Source organism: Callorhinus ursinus, unplaced genomic scaffold (assembly GCF_003265705.2).
Source record: "Callorhinus ursinus isolate GAN/ISIS: 27379988/994484 unplaced genomic scaffold, GSC_fseal_2.0 scaffold15, whole genome shotgun sequence".
NCBI lineage: Eukaryota > Metazoa > Chordata > Mammalia > Carnivora > Otariidae > Callorhinus > Callorhinus ursinus.
In genome coordinates this window covers 9,077,772-9,093,977 of record NW_027397077.1, presented here as the reverse complement: position 1 = coordinate 9,093,977, position 16,206 = coordinate 9,077,772, and the positions used below count along the sequence as shown (strand labels likewise).

Here is a 16,206-nt window from a genome sequence, read left to right as displayed (position 1 = left end):
GGAGAAGCAGGCCTTCCGCGGAGCAGGGAGCCCGATGCGGGGCTGGATCCCAGGACCTGGAATCATGACCTGAGCTGAAGGCAGATGCCTAATGACTGAGCCACCCAGGCGCCCCATTCACTCAACAATTTTTGTCCTTAGTTTCTTTTCTTCCTCAGTCTTTTTTTTTTTTTTAGTCAAAATAATGAGTTTAGTGTAAAGGAAGACATATTCTCAGCCAACCCAATCACCTGCCTACAACCTTCTTCTAAGTTAGAATTTCCTAATAGAAACCTTGCTTGGTTAAGTCAGGAATTCTGTACCTTTCCCCCTTTTTAAATTTACTTCTTGACAGTTGTCTGGCACATAGGTAGGGGAGTGTGAGGAATAGAGAAATGGCTGAGGCCTAGCTGGTAGCACACTAGAGTTCTGAAGGGTCAGCTCTTAGCATGGCTAATCTACCTCCTTTCCAAGGACACATGGCCAGTGGTGCCTGACAGGAGCTGGACTACTGTCCATTGTTTCTACATCAGAACAACACGGATATCTACAGCAGTGCTGACCAAATAGAACTTTCTATGATGATGGAAATGTTTTCTCTGCCCCGTCCAATATTGTAGCCACTAGTCACATGTGACTATTGAGCTCTTGAAATGTGGCTGGTGCGACTAAGGAACTAGATTTTAAATTTTATTTCAATTTAAATAGCCACATGTGGCTAGTGGCTAATGTATTATATAGCACAGTCCTAGGGAGATTTGTTGGCAGAAGGATGATAGTTGAGTGTCATCAAAAGCAACAAAAATAGGGGTGCCTGGGTGGCACAGTCAGTTAAGCATCCGATTCTTGGTTTCAGCTCAGGTCATGATCTCATACTCCTGGGATCAAGCCCCACCTCAGGCTCCACGCTCAGCGAGGAGTCTGGCTAGGACTCTCTGTCTCTCTGCCCCTCCGTTCCACGCACACATGCTCTCTCTTGCTTTCTATAAAATAAATCATTAAAAAAAAGGGCGGGGCACCTGGGTGGGTCAGCCATTAAGCGTCTGCCTTCAGCTCAGGTCATGATCCCGGGGTCCTGGGATCGAGCCCCGTGTCAGGCTCCCTGCTTGGCGGGAAGCCTGCTTCTCCCTCTCCCACTCCCCCTGCTTGTGTTCCTTCTCTCGCTGTCTCTCTCTCTCAAATAAATAAATAAAATCTTTAAAAAAAAAAAAACAACAAAAATGAAGGAGTGGGCAGGAGCTAGACAGCGTGGCTCCATATGTCACCTTCCACTGTGCTGGGGCTTATCATCCCCATCTTTTATTTCCCATTGTGCCTATCCTGCCCCCCTCTAATTTTGATGAACATCAGTCTCATAAATACCTGCAGATTGATTATAGATTGTCATTTACAAGTTCGAGTTCCACATCTATTCTTTGTGGGTATTGAGAATACTCAGCACATTACTCTTAGAGTTGGCAGGGATAAGTCTGAGTCTATAATTTTAAATTCTAGGTGCTAGCCACGTAGGCTGGTACTGAGAGCTGTTTGTGCATAGTTGTATGCTTCACTCCCGAGATGTTCTCCAAATGTTCATATCTTTTTAAGCAGTACGTGGAATCTGCATGTAGTGTGCAAGTGCTTCAGTCAAAAGATTTAAAAGTCTATCCTATGTGCATACAGAGTTAGGGCCCACGGTGACCCCATGTAAAAGGGACATGGGGTATCTGAGTGGCTTGGTTGGTTAGGCATCCGACTCTTGATTTCAGCTCAGGTCATGATCTCAGGGTTGTGGGATCAAGCCCTGCGTCGGGCTTCCCCACTCAGCTGGGAGTCTGCGTGAGTGTCTCTCTCTCCCTCTGCCCTTCTCCCCATGCATGCACTCTCTCTCTCTCTCAAATAAATAAATATTTTTTAAAAAATATAGGGATGCCTGGGTGGCACAGTTGGTTAAGCATCTGACTTTTGGTTTTGGCTCAGGTTGTGATCTCAGGGTCTTGGGATTGAGCTCCACGTTGGGCTCTACACTCAGTGCAGAGTCTGCTTGAGATTCTCTCTCACTCTGCCCCTCCTGCTCATGCTCTCTCTCTCTCTCTCTTTAAAATAATAAATAAATAAATCTTTAAAGTAAAATATATAAGGGACTTTATGAGAGTTGGTATTAGCAATAGCCATAGTGTCTAAAAGATACCAGAATTCTTAAGACTTTTAAGCAAAATAAGTAATACCAATTTTAAGCCATCATAATTAGTTACAAATGTTTGTATTAGAAGAAAAGTAGTGAATGGACTCTGACATATATGCCTCTCATTTACCATCTTAAGACCTCTTCGTTATACATATATATATATCCCCTTTCATGGTATTGTGAGTACATTCTCTTTTCATTAACCTTCATGAAGAGGCTAGATCACCATGGTTCTTCATTAAGGTATCTTAAAACCTCCCTGATTTTTTTTTTTTCCTCTTTCTGGGGTTTGCATGTTAACCTAACTAACAGAGGTTTTCCATTAGGATTGTTGCTAATATATTTGCTTTGTAATTGACCACCTTGGCACCCTAGGTCCTCTTATTACTTCTTATAGTGTTTTGTTCTTCTGGATTTTCAGGTAGACTGTCATACTGCCTAAATACAGTGGTGCTTTTGCCTCCTTTCTATCTTGAAGGTGCCCCTTCTGGGCTTCTCATCAGTATCACAAGTAAAGAGGTCAGCTAGTGCTTGTTAGGATTTTTGTACTGGACTTTCAGTAAGGGTGTTTCATCATTTTCGTAAAGGTAAATTGTAGTCATGTGTTTGTCTTTCACAGAACAAAGCTAAAGAACCAAGAATATGAAACTTTGGATCATTTGGAGTGTGATCTGAATTTAATGTTTGAAAATGCCAAACGCTATAATGTTCCCAATTCAGCCATCTACAAGCGAGTTCTGAAATTGCAGCAGGTCATGCAGGTATGATTCCTGGGATTTGCTTAGCTGTGGTATGTATAATTGAAATAATTTTACAGACTTTGAGTGTGTACTTCTAAGATATGTGACTTCTCCCAGCAATATCACATCATTTATTTCAACCACAAGTACTGCTGAGTATTTTTTTTAGAGTTGTCAGGCCCATGTAGAGTAGAAATAATAATTTAGACTGGGTTAGCTTTGTGAGTGGAGGAGCAGGGATTTGTGCCTGGGGAGTCATTTTAGGGTCCTCAGGAAGTGTCCCTCCAGTCACAGATGGTACTCCATCATTTAGATTTTATTTCTTTGGTTCTAGACTTGTGTCTGTTAGGGTAGCATTGGTCCTAGGAGAAAGAACATCTTAAAGCTAATTAATCATTGTACAGTGTTCAAGAATTTATCAGATCCTTTCTGAGAGCACGTCCTAGTGGGCAACAGGGAGTCATGGGTGATCTAGGGGTTTTGAAGAAAGGCATAGATACGAAATACAAATTGTGTCTGTCAGTTTTGGGTAGAATCTTTCTGGAAAGAGAATCGCAGAGCAAGGAAGCAACAGAAGCAATTTTAAATAACCCTGGAGAATCTTCACTCTGTGTAGTCGATCCTGACATCGGTGCTGCACATTTCTCGTATTGCCTTTCAGCGCTGTGCATGCATTCCCTAAGTCCGTAATGGTTGGACTTTCAGCTGTTTGGCAGAAGGTCTTTAAAAATGCATGTGTTGAAAGTAGATCTTCTTTTCACCTCTCTCATTAAACTTTCTTCTTCGCCACACCATCGCTGAAGAAGGCAAGGGTACCAAAGACTGTCTTTAGTTGGCTTCACCTAAAAATGGCAGGACACCCCTTACAACTTGCCTCAGCGCTTTCAACAAGCTGGTGCCATTGTAGTCTTGCAGTTGAGCTAGTGTGGATTCCTCAACTCTCTGGATCCAGTTTTTAACCTACTTTTCTGTAGGTCATGCAAGCTTTCGTTAAACTGGGTTATTGAAAATGTTTACTGACTCTTTAATTTTGTGCATCTTACATGTGGTTGTATTTTTCTAAGAGAATCTGATATGTCTGGCTCTTTAATATTCATATATTCTAGGAGCATTCAGCAGGATGAGCTTAACTCCACGGTATGCTCTGTTTCAGGCAAAGAAGAAGGAGCTTGCCAGGAGGGATGACATTGAGGATGGAGACAGCATGATTTCTTCAGCCACCTCTGATGCTGGTAGCGCCAAAAGAAAAAGGTACGTATTCTTCTCCTAGATGGAGACAGCGCTATTATTTTGTTTTTGATAAGTGCAGGAAAAATGTGTTTTTAAGCTGTCAGGTATGAATTCTCTTATAAGCTCTAATTATTTGCTAACAGATCTTCTGTTAGAATTTATTTGTGAGTGGTATGATCAGCACTGCTGTTGGTGCAAGTGCCGTAATGGCTGTAGACCACATGGATGAAAGTGACAGCTACTTATGGGGCTCGGCAAAGCATCTTACTCTGTTGGCCGTCTGGGCCGTTTTGCTTTCATGTGGCATTTCAGGAGTGCCACTTAAATCTAATTTCGGTAATTTCTATGTGGTGAATTGCAAAACATTTCAGTACTATCACTGCAGTGAAGTCAGTTGCTGATACTCCTGTGTCTTTGTTTTTCCTTATTAATCTGATCTTTATTTGCCATTTTAAGGATGTCAGATTGCAGACAACCACATCATAGCTTCTTGTAGTTCATAAAATGCTAAGCTAGATGTTTGGTTTTTCTCTCTTTCTAATCTTTCTCCGAACTTCACTCACCCTTCCTTTCTCTCATGGGTTCTGTGGAAGGGCACCTCACTGTAAGACTCTGAAGCTGGACTCCTATAAAGAATCCTGCAAGAACATCTCTTTTGTCTACTCCTCCCACACAGAGTTTCTCTGGCTCGATCTTTGTGGAACACCATATTCTCCCTCAGCCTTAACTGTCTCACCATCTTTGTAGCATTGTTTGCTCCAGGGAGAATGCCTTAAACAAGAAATAAGCTAATCACTAGTAGCGGGCGCAGATCCAGAGTTGAATGAAGGAGTCACTAGTAACTGTTGACACTGTTTTGTTCATGCATTAATAGATCCACTAAGATCAGAGGATTTAAAAAAGTGGTTTACAAAAGAGAAACTGCCCTATCTTTTCCTCTTATAAATAGCATTTGGGAAAAATTTTTTAGTCTTGAGAGTAACTGCTGTGCTATGCCATGGTAACTAAATTGATTGGTATACCCTGAGATGTGAGTCTCCTCCATTACTGGCCTATGAATTTCATCCTTCCAAGTTCTTAATTCCTTGTTATACCAGGGACAACGAAGAAAAATGTGAAACCAGATCAGAGACATCAGATCAAGGACATCTTTGAGTGTAATTATATAACTCTACTACAGCATCACCTGTGTTTTCCAGATCAGTCACCCATCAAAGATAAAAACTTCTAAGACAAAAGAAGGTAATGGAGGCAAAAGTGATGGTACAGTTAGTGCCAACACTGAATGGAAAGAGAGATCTGAAACTAGTTGAGCCTTATAACAGTTCTGAGGAAGCACTAACCCAGGCCAGATCCTTAATGACCACTCTGTCTCTGTGGCTTGTAGTTGGTGGGGCAACCCAAGTAAATCACAGGAAAGTTATTACTCTAAAATCTCCCGCAAAAAGAAAACTAAGTATTGTTGAAATCATAAAATCCTACTTCAGATAAAACGTCTCTGTGAACAGGTTTCCTAGGAAGTGTTTTGAATAATAAAGTGAAAAACACAAATAAGAGAAGAACAAATTTAAATCCTAGCTAAAACAATAAAAGAACATACCTGGTTTTGAAATACAGGCATAAGTGGACATTAAGAGGTTCAGAGAAGCAGGTCCTATCTATGCTTTGAACTGTGTGGCAAAGAAAGAAACATTAACGAGCCTTTTAGAAGGTAGCTCGTTATGTTAGGTTTTGCTAGCGAGAAATAGACTTTTCCGGAATTCAGGCAAATACAGCTGCCTGGTAGGTTAAATTCAGCTTGCCCAGTGAAGTCAGGGCCAGGTTTTTCAAGTACCACTTAACTCCTAAATATTGTGTATGATTCTATCTTTGCCTTATTTTTTTAATATCAAAGAGTGTGAAAAATATTAATGTATGTTATCTTCATTCCGGGAGTGCATTCTTCTCCCCCACCCCCTTGCCCAAAAGTCTACCTGCTGTCATCCATGTTAAAATGTTTCAAGTATTCTTAATATCTTTTATCTTTTGGATTGAATAATCCTCTTTTTTCTCAACCGTATTTGGTTTGTACATGACCCTCCAATGTTGCTTGTTTTGTTTCTCTTCACATGTAATGTTTGTTTCTGCTTTCCCAGGAACACTCTTGACAGTGAGATGTTGGGTCTCAGGAGGCTCTCCAGGTGTGCAGTCCTTTTTTATGCATAAACATATTTTTAAAAGTATAATTTCTGTGGCATGGTCAGTACTGATTAGGTGAAAGTGAAGTCTTCAGCATGTGAAATAAGTTTTCATTTGGGTGCCAGTTGTTTTTATGAATAAAGAAAGCAGTATAGTTTAGAAGTATAGCTGGTAGAATAAATTCAGAATTAGTTCGCCTTGATATGTTCTGAAGCCTTAATTTGTTGCTAGCTTTGCCAGTGGCCGCAAGCCCTCTCACTGGTCACTGTGGTTGTGCTTGTGCAACAGAAGGTAGAGGCTGAGAATATGATGGCATCAGCAGCGCCCAGAGGCTGGCAGACACTGGTGCCCTTTCAAGGATGTCTTTTACACACTGGGGGGTGGTGGAGGGATCAAAACCAATGTTGAAGTCAGGTGATATCAGCCTGAGTTGGCACCTGTGCATTGGGTTAGCACTTCTCGAGCATGAATACATTTTGTCAGTCTCTGATCTTGCCCATGTTTTATTTCTTTGAAAGCATCCATCCTTTTGCATGTCACTTATGATTTTTAAAAGAGCCTATGAGTTGCCATGTTATAGTCCTAGTCATTGTTGTGTGGTGCTTTTATTTTCACCTTAGCCTTCTGGCGTTCATGGAGTGTCAATTGCTTGCGGAACACCAGACTCCACTCTTACAGGCCATAAAGGAAAATGTTTAGGCATCACCTCCACGTGCCAGGAACTTACTGGCCAGGAAGAAAGGCAGGTTGAAAACAAATGAAATTATGTGGGAGCAGTGTCATAGAATAATTGCACAAGGTACATAGTTGTGTAGTTTTATGGAACTACATACATGACTGCCCAAAGGGCTCCAGGAAATGTGATTTCCCTATCATGCTTTTCTTTGCAAGTTAGATGTTAATAAAGTTATCTGCATGTTTCTCCCATATGCAGTCCACTCTGTTAACTCTGTGTTATCAGTTACCTTCTTCCTAATATTTTCCTTAAGAAAAATTTTCTTAGATCACGAACTTAAGAAAAAGACCATGGGTTATATTTCGCTTACATCTTTCATAGTGTGTATGGTACTAACTCTCAGTAATAGTAGAAATAGAAATGTGGGGCATCTGGAGTAATATTATAACCCCAGGCTCTTAGAACCTAACTGCCCAAGTTCAAATCCTAGTTATTCTAATTAGCTCTGTGATTTGAGCCTCACCTCAATTTCCTCATCTGAAAAAAGAGTTGATAACTATACCTACGTAAGAACATCGTGAGGACCTGGGTGGTTGATGTGTTTAAAGCCCTTAGAACTGGGCCTAGGTACAGTTAGTACTCAAAATCCAACTCTGATTATTTTCTGGAAGTAGTTCCTGTTGACATCAAGGCTCGGTAGATTTCATTTTGTTTTTAGTCCTCTGTTGCTAGTCTGAGAAACTCTTTAGAAAAGGTTTATTATTTATTAAAAGGTTTTATTCCTTGAAGAGTTGAAGATGCAGTGAATATAGCCAGCCTGGTAAAGGAGAGAACCTTTGGGTTTACTTAGCTTAACAGCAGACACCACTGAAACTCTAGAATCAGGGAGTTAAATGCTGGGAGACCTGGGAGCCTATGAACAGGGTAGAGAGGCCCACGGTAAGTGCTGACTTTTGGGAAAGGGAGGGACATCATAAAAGCAGCCTGGTGATTATCAGCTGATGCAAGTCTTAGTTCTGATTGCTCACTTTATGACCTTAAGTATTTGCTTGATCCTTGTAATCCTCCAGTTTTCCAACTGCAAAGTTGGGATAGTAAGTGTACCTGGTTCTTAGAGCTTGAGGATTAAATGACGTCACACATATAGTGCTTTACTAGTCCAGCCCCTGGCACGTGGTAGAAGTGTTAGCTATAACCATAAATGGGAATTTTGTGTGTATATATGCAAACGTGAATACATATAATAATAAATAATAGCTTCAGAGGAAGTATAATGTTAAGGACATTTGAGAATATAGTCAGCCACAAAGTATGAGGGTGAGGACTAACACTGTGGCATGAAAAATTGAAAGGAAAGATCAGATCCAGAAGGGCTTTGGAGGTTCCTCTAAAACTTGGTGATAAACTAAAAGAAGCAAAAAGTGAGTGATTGCAGTGTTTCAAGCTGGGTTGGGAGTCAGGAGGATGGTGGTAGTGCTGGCCCTGGAAAATGAGATTCAGAACAGAGCCTCTTGTAGCTTCTCATCTTTGTGCAAGTTAGAAAAAGCACCCATTTCTCAAGACACTTTGATTTGTTGGAAAATTGCTGTAATGATTTTGTTAGCACAGAACCCTTCATGGCCCATCTCCTGTAAAATTCTAGAGCTGCATATTTATTATAACAATGTCTGTTATCTAAATTGGTGTCCCCTTAAGTGTGGCACCCATAAGTGCACAAAGTTAAACAGCCCTGGTTTTGAACTCCTTTAACATATATTTTACTTCAGTATGTTTAAAGGTGCTGATTAAAAAAAGAAGAGTGAGTATGCCAGTTACAAGGTCTGAGATTAATGTCCTTTTTCCAAAATGGGTAGGAGTAAACAAACTATGTACGGTTAGTGGTGTGGGAGAGGAGGACAGGTAAGATACATAGAGGGGTTCTAAGAAGAATCTGAAAAGCAAAGTGACATTGAAAACAGTAAACGGAAAGTACCAGTTAGGGAAATATGGTTTCTGTCTTTTTGTAATTCTTATCTCATTTCAGAAAGTATATGAAGTTGCTTTCAAAAGTCACATGTAATAAAGTTCGGCATCCATATTGGACAGAGATAGAGCAAAAGCACCAACCACCCAAGCTAATATAGTTGTTATGGAAGAGTCTGAAATTTAACTCAGTTTTTTCTGATAGCCAGATTAAAACTAATGGGCCAGTAGTTCTCAGTGTCAAAGGCAATATAGGGATCAGGAAAGATGTCAACAAAATAACAAAACTGGGTTTACCCAGTTCAGAGAAGGTTGTACGTGACCCTAACAACACAAGTTTTGCTTGCCTTTGAGGATGGAAACCAGTTACACATCACTCTTAAAGAGTGAACGAATGATACAAATGGGGAGAGGATACTATTGGTTATAAAAGTCCTAAAACAATACATTTCAGTTATTAGAGCAGCCTCTTAAATAAATTCAGATTTCACATTTTTTAAAAATTTTATTTATTGGAGAGAGAGAGAGAGAAATCACAAGCATGGGGAGGGGCAGAGGGAGAAGCAGACTCCGCTGAGTAGGGAGCCCAGTGCAGGGCTCAGTCTCTGGAGCTCGGGATCATGACCTGAGCCAAAGGCAGATACTTGACCAACTGAGCCACCCAGGAGCCCCCAGATTTCACATTTTGGATATGTCCCATTCAAAGCTGCTTGGTGTCAGAGCTATCCCACTCTCCATTCTTTTACTTTGTTGGCATTTTCCCTAAAATTCAGTAAAAAAAACTTTCCCTCCTCTTTAAAAAAACTCCTAAAAATCTGCCCTAGACCCACTCTCAGATTTGTAGAGTATTTGTAGCTTCATACAGAAAAGGCCAGTGATGATTGGGGGTGATATACTGGAACTAGGAAGGGAGGAGAGCTTACCTAGACCAAGAAAGAAACCTTGAATTGTTCTGTGTGATATTCCTGGATTTTGAGTTGATTATTGGAGAGACTTTTTTAAGCTCACAGGTTCACAATGGGATTTCTGAGTTTTCGTTTTGTAGTTTGACCCCCACAAGTGAGATCTAAAGAAACTATAACTATCTTTAGTAGTTTTAAGCATAGATTTCTGTGATGTCAAATTCAGATTTGGAAATTTTTCTTTAGAGGCTTCCTGAAGGTTAATGTCATCTGTATTCTAATCTCTGCCTGCATGTGGAGCTCTGTGGTTTGGAGCTCTGTTCCAAGTTCCCCTTCCATTATCCACCTACTGAGTCCTGGACTGAGAGGACTCTTGCTGTCACACCAGTGCAACCAGATACCTCTTTGGGGAAATTGTTCCCACTGAATGAAACTTCTCCTAACATATCTAACAATTACTTACTTGACATAGAGATACAAAAATACTAAGAGGAGAAAATGGCAGAAATGATCCTGGAGCCACTCAAGATTACCCAAGGGAAATGAGCAGTCTGAGTGAAGGCACAGGAAACGGAGGTCCTTTTTCCCTCCTAACTGACCACTTTCAGGCTGTCTTAGCTCCATCATGCTTGGAAGATAGGCATTTCTGACACATTTTAAAAGCTTGACTTAAAGATAGAAATTTCTTTTCTTGTCTGTTAATTCTTTATTGGGGTTTTGTTTCTTTTTTAAAAAAAGCATATTTTGAACTTTGGAGAGAAAATATCTGGCCTTTGGCCTCTTTATGATCCAGCAGTAGAGTGAGTCTCCTGGACTTGGAGACCCATTTTGAGGAGACCCATTCAGCCACATTGCTTCAGAAATGAACTTCCTTCCATTTGTAAGACAGGAAACAGATAAAAAATATTTATCTCGGGCACCTGGGTGGCTCAGTTGGTTAAGCGACTGCCTTTGGCAGTCCCGGGATCGAGTCCCACATCGGGCTCCCTGCTCAGCAGGGAGTCTGCTTCTCCCTGTGACCCTCTTCCCTCTCGTGCTCTCTGTCTCTCATTCTCTCTCTCTCAAATAAATAAATAAATAAAATCTTTAAAAAAAATACTTATCTCTAAGTACTACATTATATGACATTATCAGTGTTTATTGAATAGAAATTAAGTCATAAATTATTTCTTTTTATTACCTACCTGAGTGTTCATCTGGAGACTGCTGGCTTGAGTCTTGTTAGAATTTATCATTGTCCTGAAAACATACAAATAGTGGGCCAGAAATCATGCTGGAAGGTCATCTCTTCTAATAATTCACTGGACAACTCACCTTGGCAAGTCATTTATCCTTTCTGAGCCAGTTTCCTCAACAAATAGGAGACAGCCTATCTGTTCTCTTGGGCTCCCTTTTAACTTGGGCTCTGATCTGTGGTCCCTTGACTTTGTTCCACACCACGCACATCTGTTGCTTAGTGTCACATCTCACTGGGAGAATTTGGAGAACAAGACAGGGACTCACATTCAAGGATGAAAATTATTTAAGAGCTCAGGTGAACCACAGAGCATTTACTCCTGAAGCTAGGTTGGGATGTTGGAATAATGCCCATGGAGCTGGAGGAAGCGGGGACTGACCTAGACAAGATAAATGTAGGAGAGACTTACACCCACTATAGAGACTAGTCTTGCAGATAGCCTCCTGTTGTTTCCTGGTAACCAGGATATGCAGGTGTTCAGAGTGATTGTCTTAAGAGATGGCACATTCTCTTTGTGTGTGTTTGGTTTTAGTTTTTTGAAGTGAGGACTGTTAGTAACAGGGAGTCAGTAATTTTATTCCATTTTTGCTGTGTTCTTAAAAACAAACATTTCAACTGATAACAGAATTTCATTTTCTTTGGGTGTTAGAGAAGTTTTTTTTCAAGCATTGCATTTCGTAAAAATTCTAAACAGGTTTGTCTGGTGTTCGTTGGCTGCTCCTGCCAGAGTCACTATGTTTTAACTATTTGGAAATTCTCCTATATTTGCTTATAGCTGCCAGCATGTTTACTGTGTTTGTGGCATATGTAATCAATAAATTATCATTATGAAGCACCTTCCCACATGATTAATTTTTCATTTCATGTTCATCCCTGTATGAAGAAAACTGAACCTCTTCTCATTTCTCCCCTTTTCTACCCCCCCCCCCCGCCAACAGTAAAAAGAACATAAGAAAGCAGCGAATGAAAATCTTATTCAATGTTGTTCTTGAAGCTCGTGAGCCAGGTTCAGGCAGAAGACTTTGTGATCTCTTTATGGTTAAACCATCCAAAAAGGACTATCCTGACTATTATAAAATCATATTGGAGCCAATGGATTTGAAAATAATTGAACATAACATCCGCAATGACAAGTATGCAGGGGAAGAGGGAATGATAGAAGACATGAAGCTGATGTTCCGGAACGCCAGGCACTACAACGAAGAGGGCTCCCAGGTAAGGATGTGTGGGAATCCTGGGGTGGGCATGTTTTCTTTTGGGTGCTGGTAGCATAATGCATTTTGAGAGACTGGATCTAGAGGCCCTCCCTTAGGTTGCTCTTCTCAACGATTAGCTTTGTCTTTTCTTAATTGTTAACATGGCAATCCATTGCAAAGGTTAGAAGTTCATACTCTCTATAAGCTGACATCCTGTATTTGAATCTTGCTCTGCCAGTCCCCCTGTGAGTGACTTACCTTCTTCTGAGCCTCATTGTCCCTATCTGTGCCCTTGAGATATTGATAGGGCCATTGTAGGATTTAAACAAGAGAGCATACACAGAGCACATAGTGCCCAAATGAAAGCCAGTGACAGTAAAATCTTTGCTCATTGTTACTACCCGCAATAGCCATACTTCTCCAGGGATAGTCCACAAAATGGTATGATTATATAAGAATCAGGATGTTCTCAGAAAGGCACCTCTAAGTAATTGATTTTGTTATGAAGTATCTTGATTTTCAGTTCCTTATCAGTGTAGCTATAATACATTCTTCCTTCTTTGATATTTTTTGTTTCATATTCTGTATCTTTTTATTGAAGTATAATTGACATGTAACATTATTAGCTTCAAGTGTACAAAATAATGATTTGATATTTATACATACTGCACTTGATCACAATAAGTCTAGTTAACATCTGTCACAATGCATAGTTATAAAATTTTTTTTCTTGTGATGAAACTTTTAAAATCTACTGTCTCAGCAACTTTCAGATATGCAGTGCAGTGTTAATAACTATAGTCACGATGCTGTACACTGTGTCCTCGTGACTGATGATCGTATAACTAGAAGTTTGCAGTTTTGGACCGCCTTCATCCATTTCACCCATTCCCTACCCTCTGCATCCGGCAACCACCAATTTGTTCTCTATCTGTGAGCTTGGGTTTTTTGGTTTTGGTTTTGGTTTTTCAGAATATACATATGCGTGAGATGATATAGTATGTCTTTCTCTGTCTGACTAATTTCAACTAACATAATGCCCTCATGGTCCATCCGTATTGTCACAAATGGCAAGATTTCATTCTTTTTTTATGGCTAAATAATATTCTGTGTGTGTGTGTGTGTGTGTGTGTGTGTGTGTGTGTGTGTGTGTGTTTATCCATTCATCTATTGATGGACACTTACGTTGCTTCCGTATCTTGTTTATGGTAAGTAATGCTGCAGTGAACATGGATAAGGATGCATATACCTTTTCAAGTTTCCTTTATCTACTTTAAATCTTCCAGAAATAAAATAATATCATGTATTTCCTTTCTTCTTGCTATTACAAAATAAAGTAGGCACTGAGGGTACTTGTGATCAAACCCACTGTCATAGGGGGATGTAGCTGTACGGGCCATTAGGTGAGTAACCTTGTTCTTGGCTATGTATTACCACCCTTGGCTCCGTCTTCAGAGAGAGATCCTAAGCAGGGATTGTTGCTTTTCACAGATCAGAGGCCAGATTGTGAATTCAGACTGATATTAAATCCCATTTAACAATATTTGAGGTATTGCTGTCCAACTATCATATACTTTTTAATTTTTATTTCCCATTAAGCTAAGTCTGCTACCTTGAGGGTCCAGTGGAAGAGAGATTTATGAAGAAAGCAACACATATAATTATGTTTTAGAACTTCTGTAAAAACTTGCAGTGATTCTGCTGCAGTAGTTCTCAGACTTTAGCGTGCATGTCTGCAGATTAGAATCACCTGGAAAGCTTAAACAACAAACCATTTGAGGCTGAGGCCCACCCTGCAGAGATGCGATTTGGTTGCTCTCTAGTGATCTCAAGCTTTATGTCTTTAGTTCCCAACTATGCTAATGTGTGTTTTTAAAACTTCTTTATAGATGCATATTCTACTTCAATAGAACGTCTTTTAGAAAATAATTTTAAATATATTTATGGAATATAGGTGTACAACGACGCACACATCCTGGAGAAGTTACTCAAGGATAAAAGGAAAGAGCTGGGCCCGCTGCCTGATGATGACGATGTGGCTTCTCCCAAACTCAAGCTGAGTAAGGCAGCCTCAACGCTTGTTACTCAGTTTAGTCTGTCAAGGATAGAGTACTGATTCACTGAAATAATGTCTAATTAAGTGGTGAATATGTTTGAACTCACACTCCAGCAGGGAGTTTCTTTCCTTCTCTCAAGCACTCTGTATTTTAAGTAGTTAAACTGTGGAAAGCATGTGGGGAATAGATTAAAAAGTCAGAGGTTTTGTTTACTCTCTAAATGCTGTGGACATTTTGTAAATATTAAGTAGTAAGAATAGATATTTTTTTCTATATATTATGCCTGTAAGAGTGTAGTGGCAGATTCGGTTTTTTATATGTTTGTTTGCTGAGTACTAGAATTAAAAGTGAATCCCAACAGCAGATCCTAGACAGAATTTGAGAAGTTAGAGATGCTCAGCCACTGTACTGTAAGTTAACTCCCTTGTCTTTTGAGTGTGGTCTGTGGATGGTGATTTTATTAGAACTATGAGGATAGGAAAGACAATAAAAGCAGTTAATAGTATTGAACTAAATAAGAGGATTCTGCCTTATTTAAAATATATAAATAAAATAAATACCAAGCAAATTACAATGGTATTTTCATATATTCTTTGGAACTATATTTGCTGAAAGGGGGAAAACAAACAGACCCTGCCTTTTTTTTAAATATGAATTGACTATAAACTGAATATTATAATAGTTTGGGTGATGATTCCTTCTTATTAAGGCATTTATCCTTTCTTGGAATTGTAAAAGCATGCAGAAGGTTTGCAGAAATGTTAATCTTTTATTCTACTTTTTAGGGACACAGTGCCTTTTAAAAATAGAATTAATTCCAGGGGGTGCCTGACTGTCTCAGTCAATGGAGCATGCAACTCCTGATCTCGGGGTTGTGAGTTCAAGCCTCACATGGGGTGCAGAGATTACTTTGAAAAAATAAATTTAAGGGGCACCTGGGTGGTTCAGTCGGTTGAGCATCTGACTCTTGGTTGCAGCTCAGGTCATGATCTTAGGGTCCTGGGATCATGCTTCATTGGGCTCTGTGCTCAGCGGGGGACGGGGTGGGTGTCTGCTTGAGAGTCTCTCCCTCTGTCCCTCCCCCCACTTGCCTATGCTCTCTCTAAAATAAATATATCTTTTTAAAAAATTGAAAGTAAATTTAAAAAGATTTTAAAAAACAAGTGATTTTGTAAATTGAGTTAGGAAATAGATAATTAACAGTAACTATGTATAAATACACATATATTTTTTAAAGTTTAGGGAAAGGAAATTTTAATGTGTAATGTTGATTTTCTTTTCATTTCTCTATTTTATATTATGAAAGATTTCAAACATAATATGAAGAATGGTACAACAAAGCCCTGTATGTACCAGTTACTCAGCATTTCTCAAGATTGTGCCATACTTACTTCCCACATCCACTTTTCTCTCTCTCTTTTTTTGTTCTAAATTATTTTAAAGGAAATTCAGTCATGTCATTTCATTTCTACATAGTTCAGTGTGCATCTCTAAATATGCAGATATTTTCTTAAATAACCATGGAATCATTATTACACCTAACAAAATTAACAGTTTCTTAGTTTCATCTAATACCTGATAAATTTTCAAATTTTACTGCTTATCTCACAAATGTAGTTTTACAGTTGGTTTCTTCAAATCAGGACCTAATTAAATTCTGTATATTTGATTGTTACGCCCTCTGTTCACAGTCTAGAGCAGGCTCCTCCTTTTTTAATCCTCATGCCATTGATTCTTCAGAAACCAGATCACTTTCTTGTACAGTTTCAAATTTTGGATTAATCAGTTCACTTTCTTGTGATATCAGCTAACTTTTCCCTTTATTCTTCTCATTTCTTAAAAAATGGAAATTTACTCCAGAGGCTTGATTAGATTCATTATC

General features: G+C 39.5%; 1 protein-coding gene across 18 annotated transcripts in view; it reads left to right on the top strand.

Moving 5' to 3' along the window:
* Nucleotides 1-16,206, top strand: part of PBRM1 (polybromo 1) — a 113,217-nt gene that overhangs the window by 46,419 nt on the left and 50,592 nt on the right. For 10 of the 18 annotated variants that reach the window (XM_073901328.1, XM_073901325.1, XM_073901339.1 and 7 more), the window contains 5 exons: nt 2,766-2,907; nt 4,040-4,137; nt 6,252-6,296; nt 12,010-12,286; nt 14,222-14,327. In XM_073901328.1, coding sequence (XP_073757429.1) covers nt 2,766-2,907; nt 4,040-4,137; nt 6,252-6,296; nt 12,010-12,286; nt 14,222-14,327 — 668 coding nt within the window. The remainder of the gene's footprint in view (nt 1-2,765; nt 2,908-4,039; nt 4,138-6,251; nt 6,297-12,009; nt 12,287-14,221; nt 14,328-16,206) is intronic. The other 8 variants (XM_073901342.1, XM_073901337.1, XM_073901341.1 and 5 more) reach the window with 1 other exon arrangement.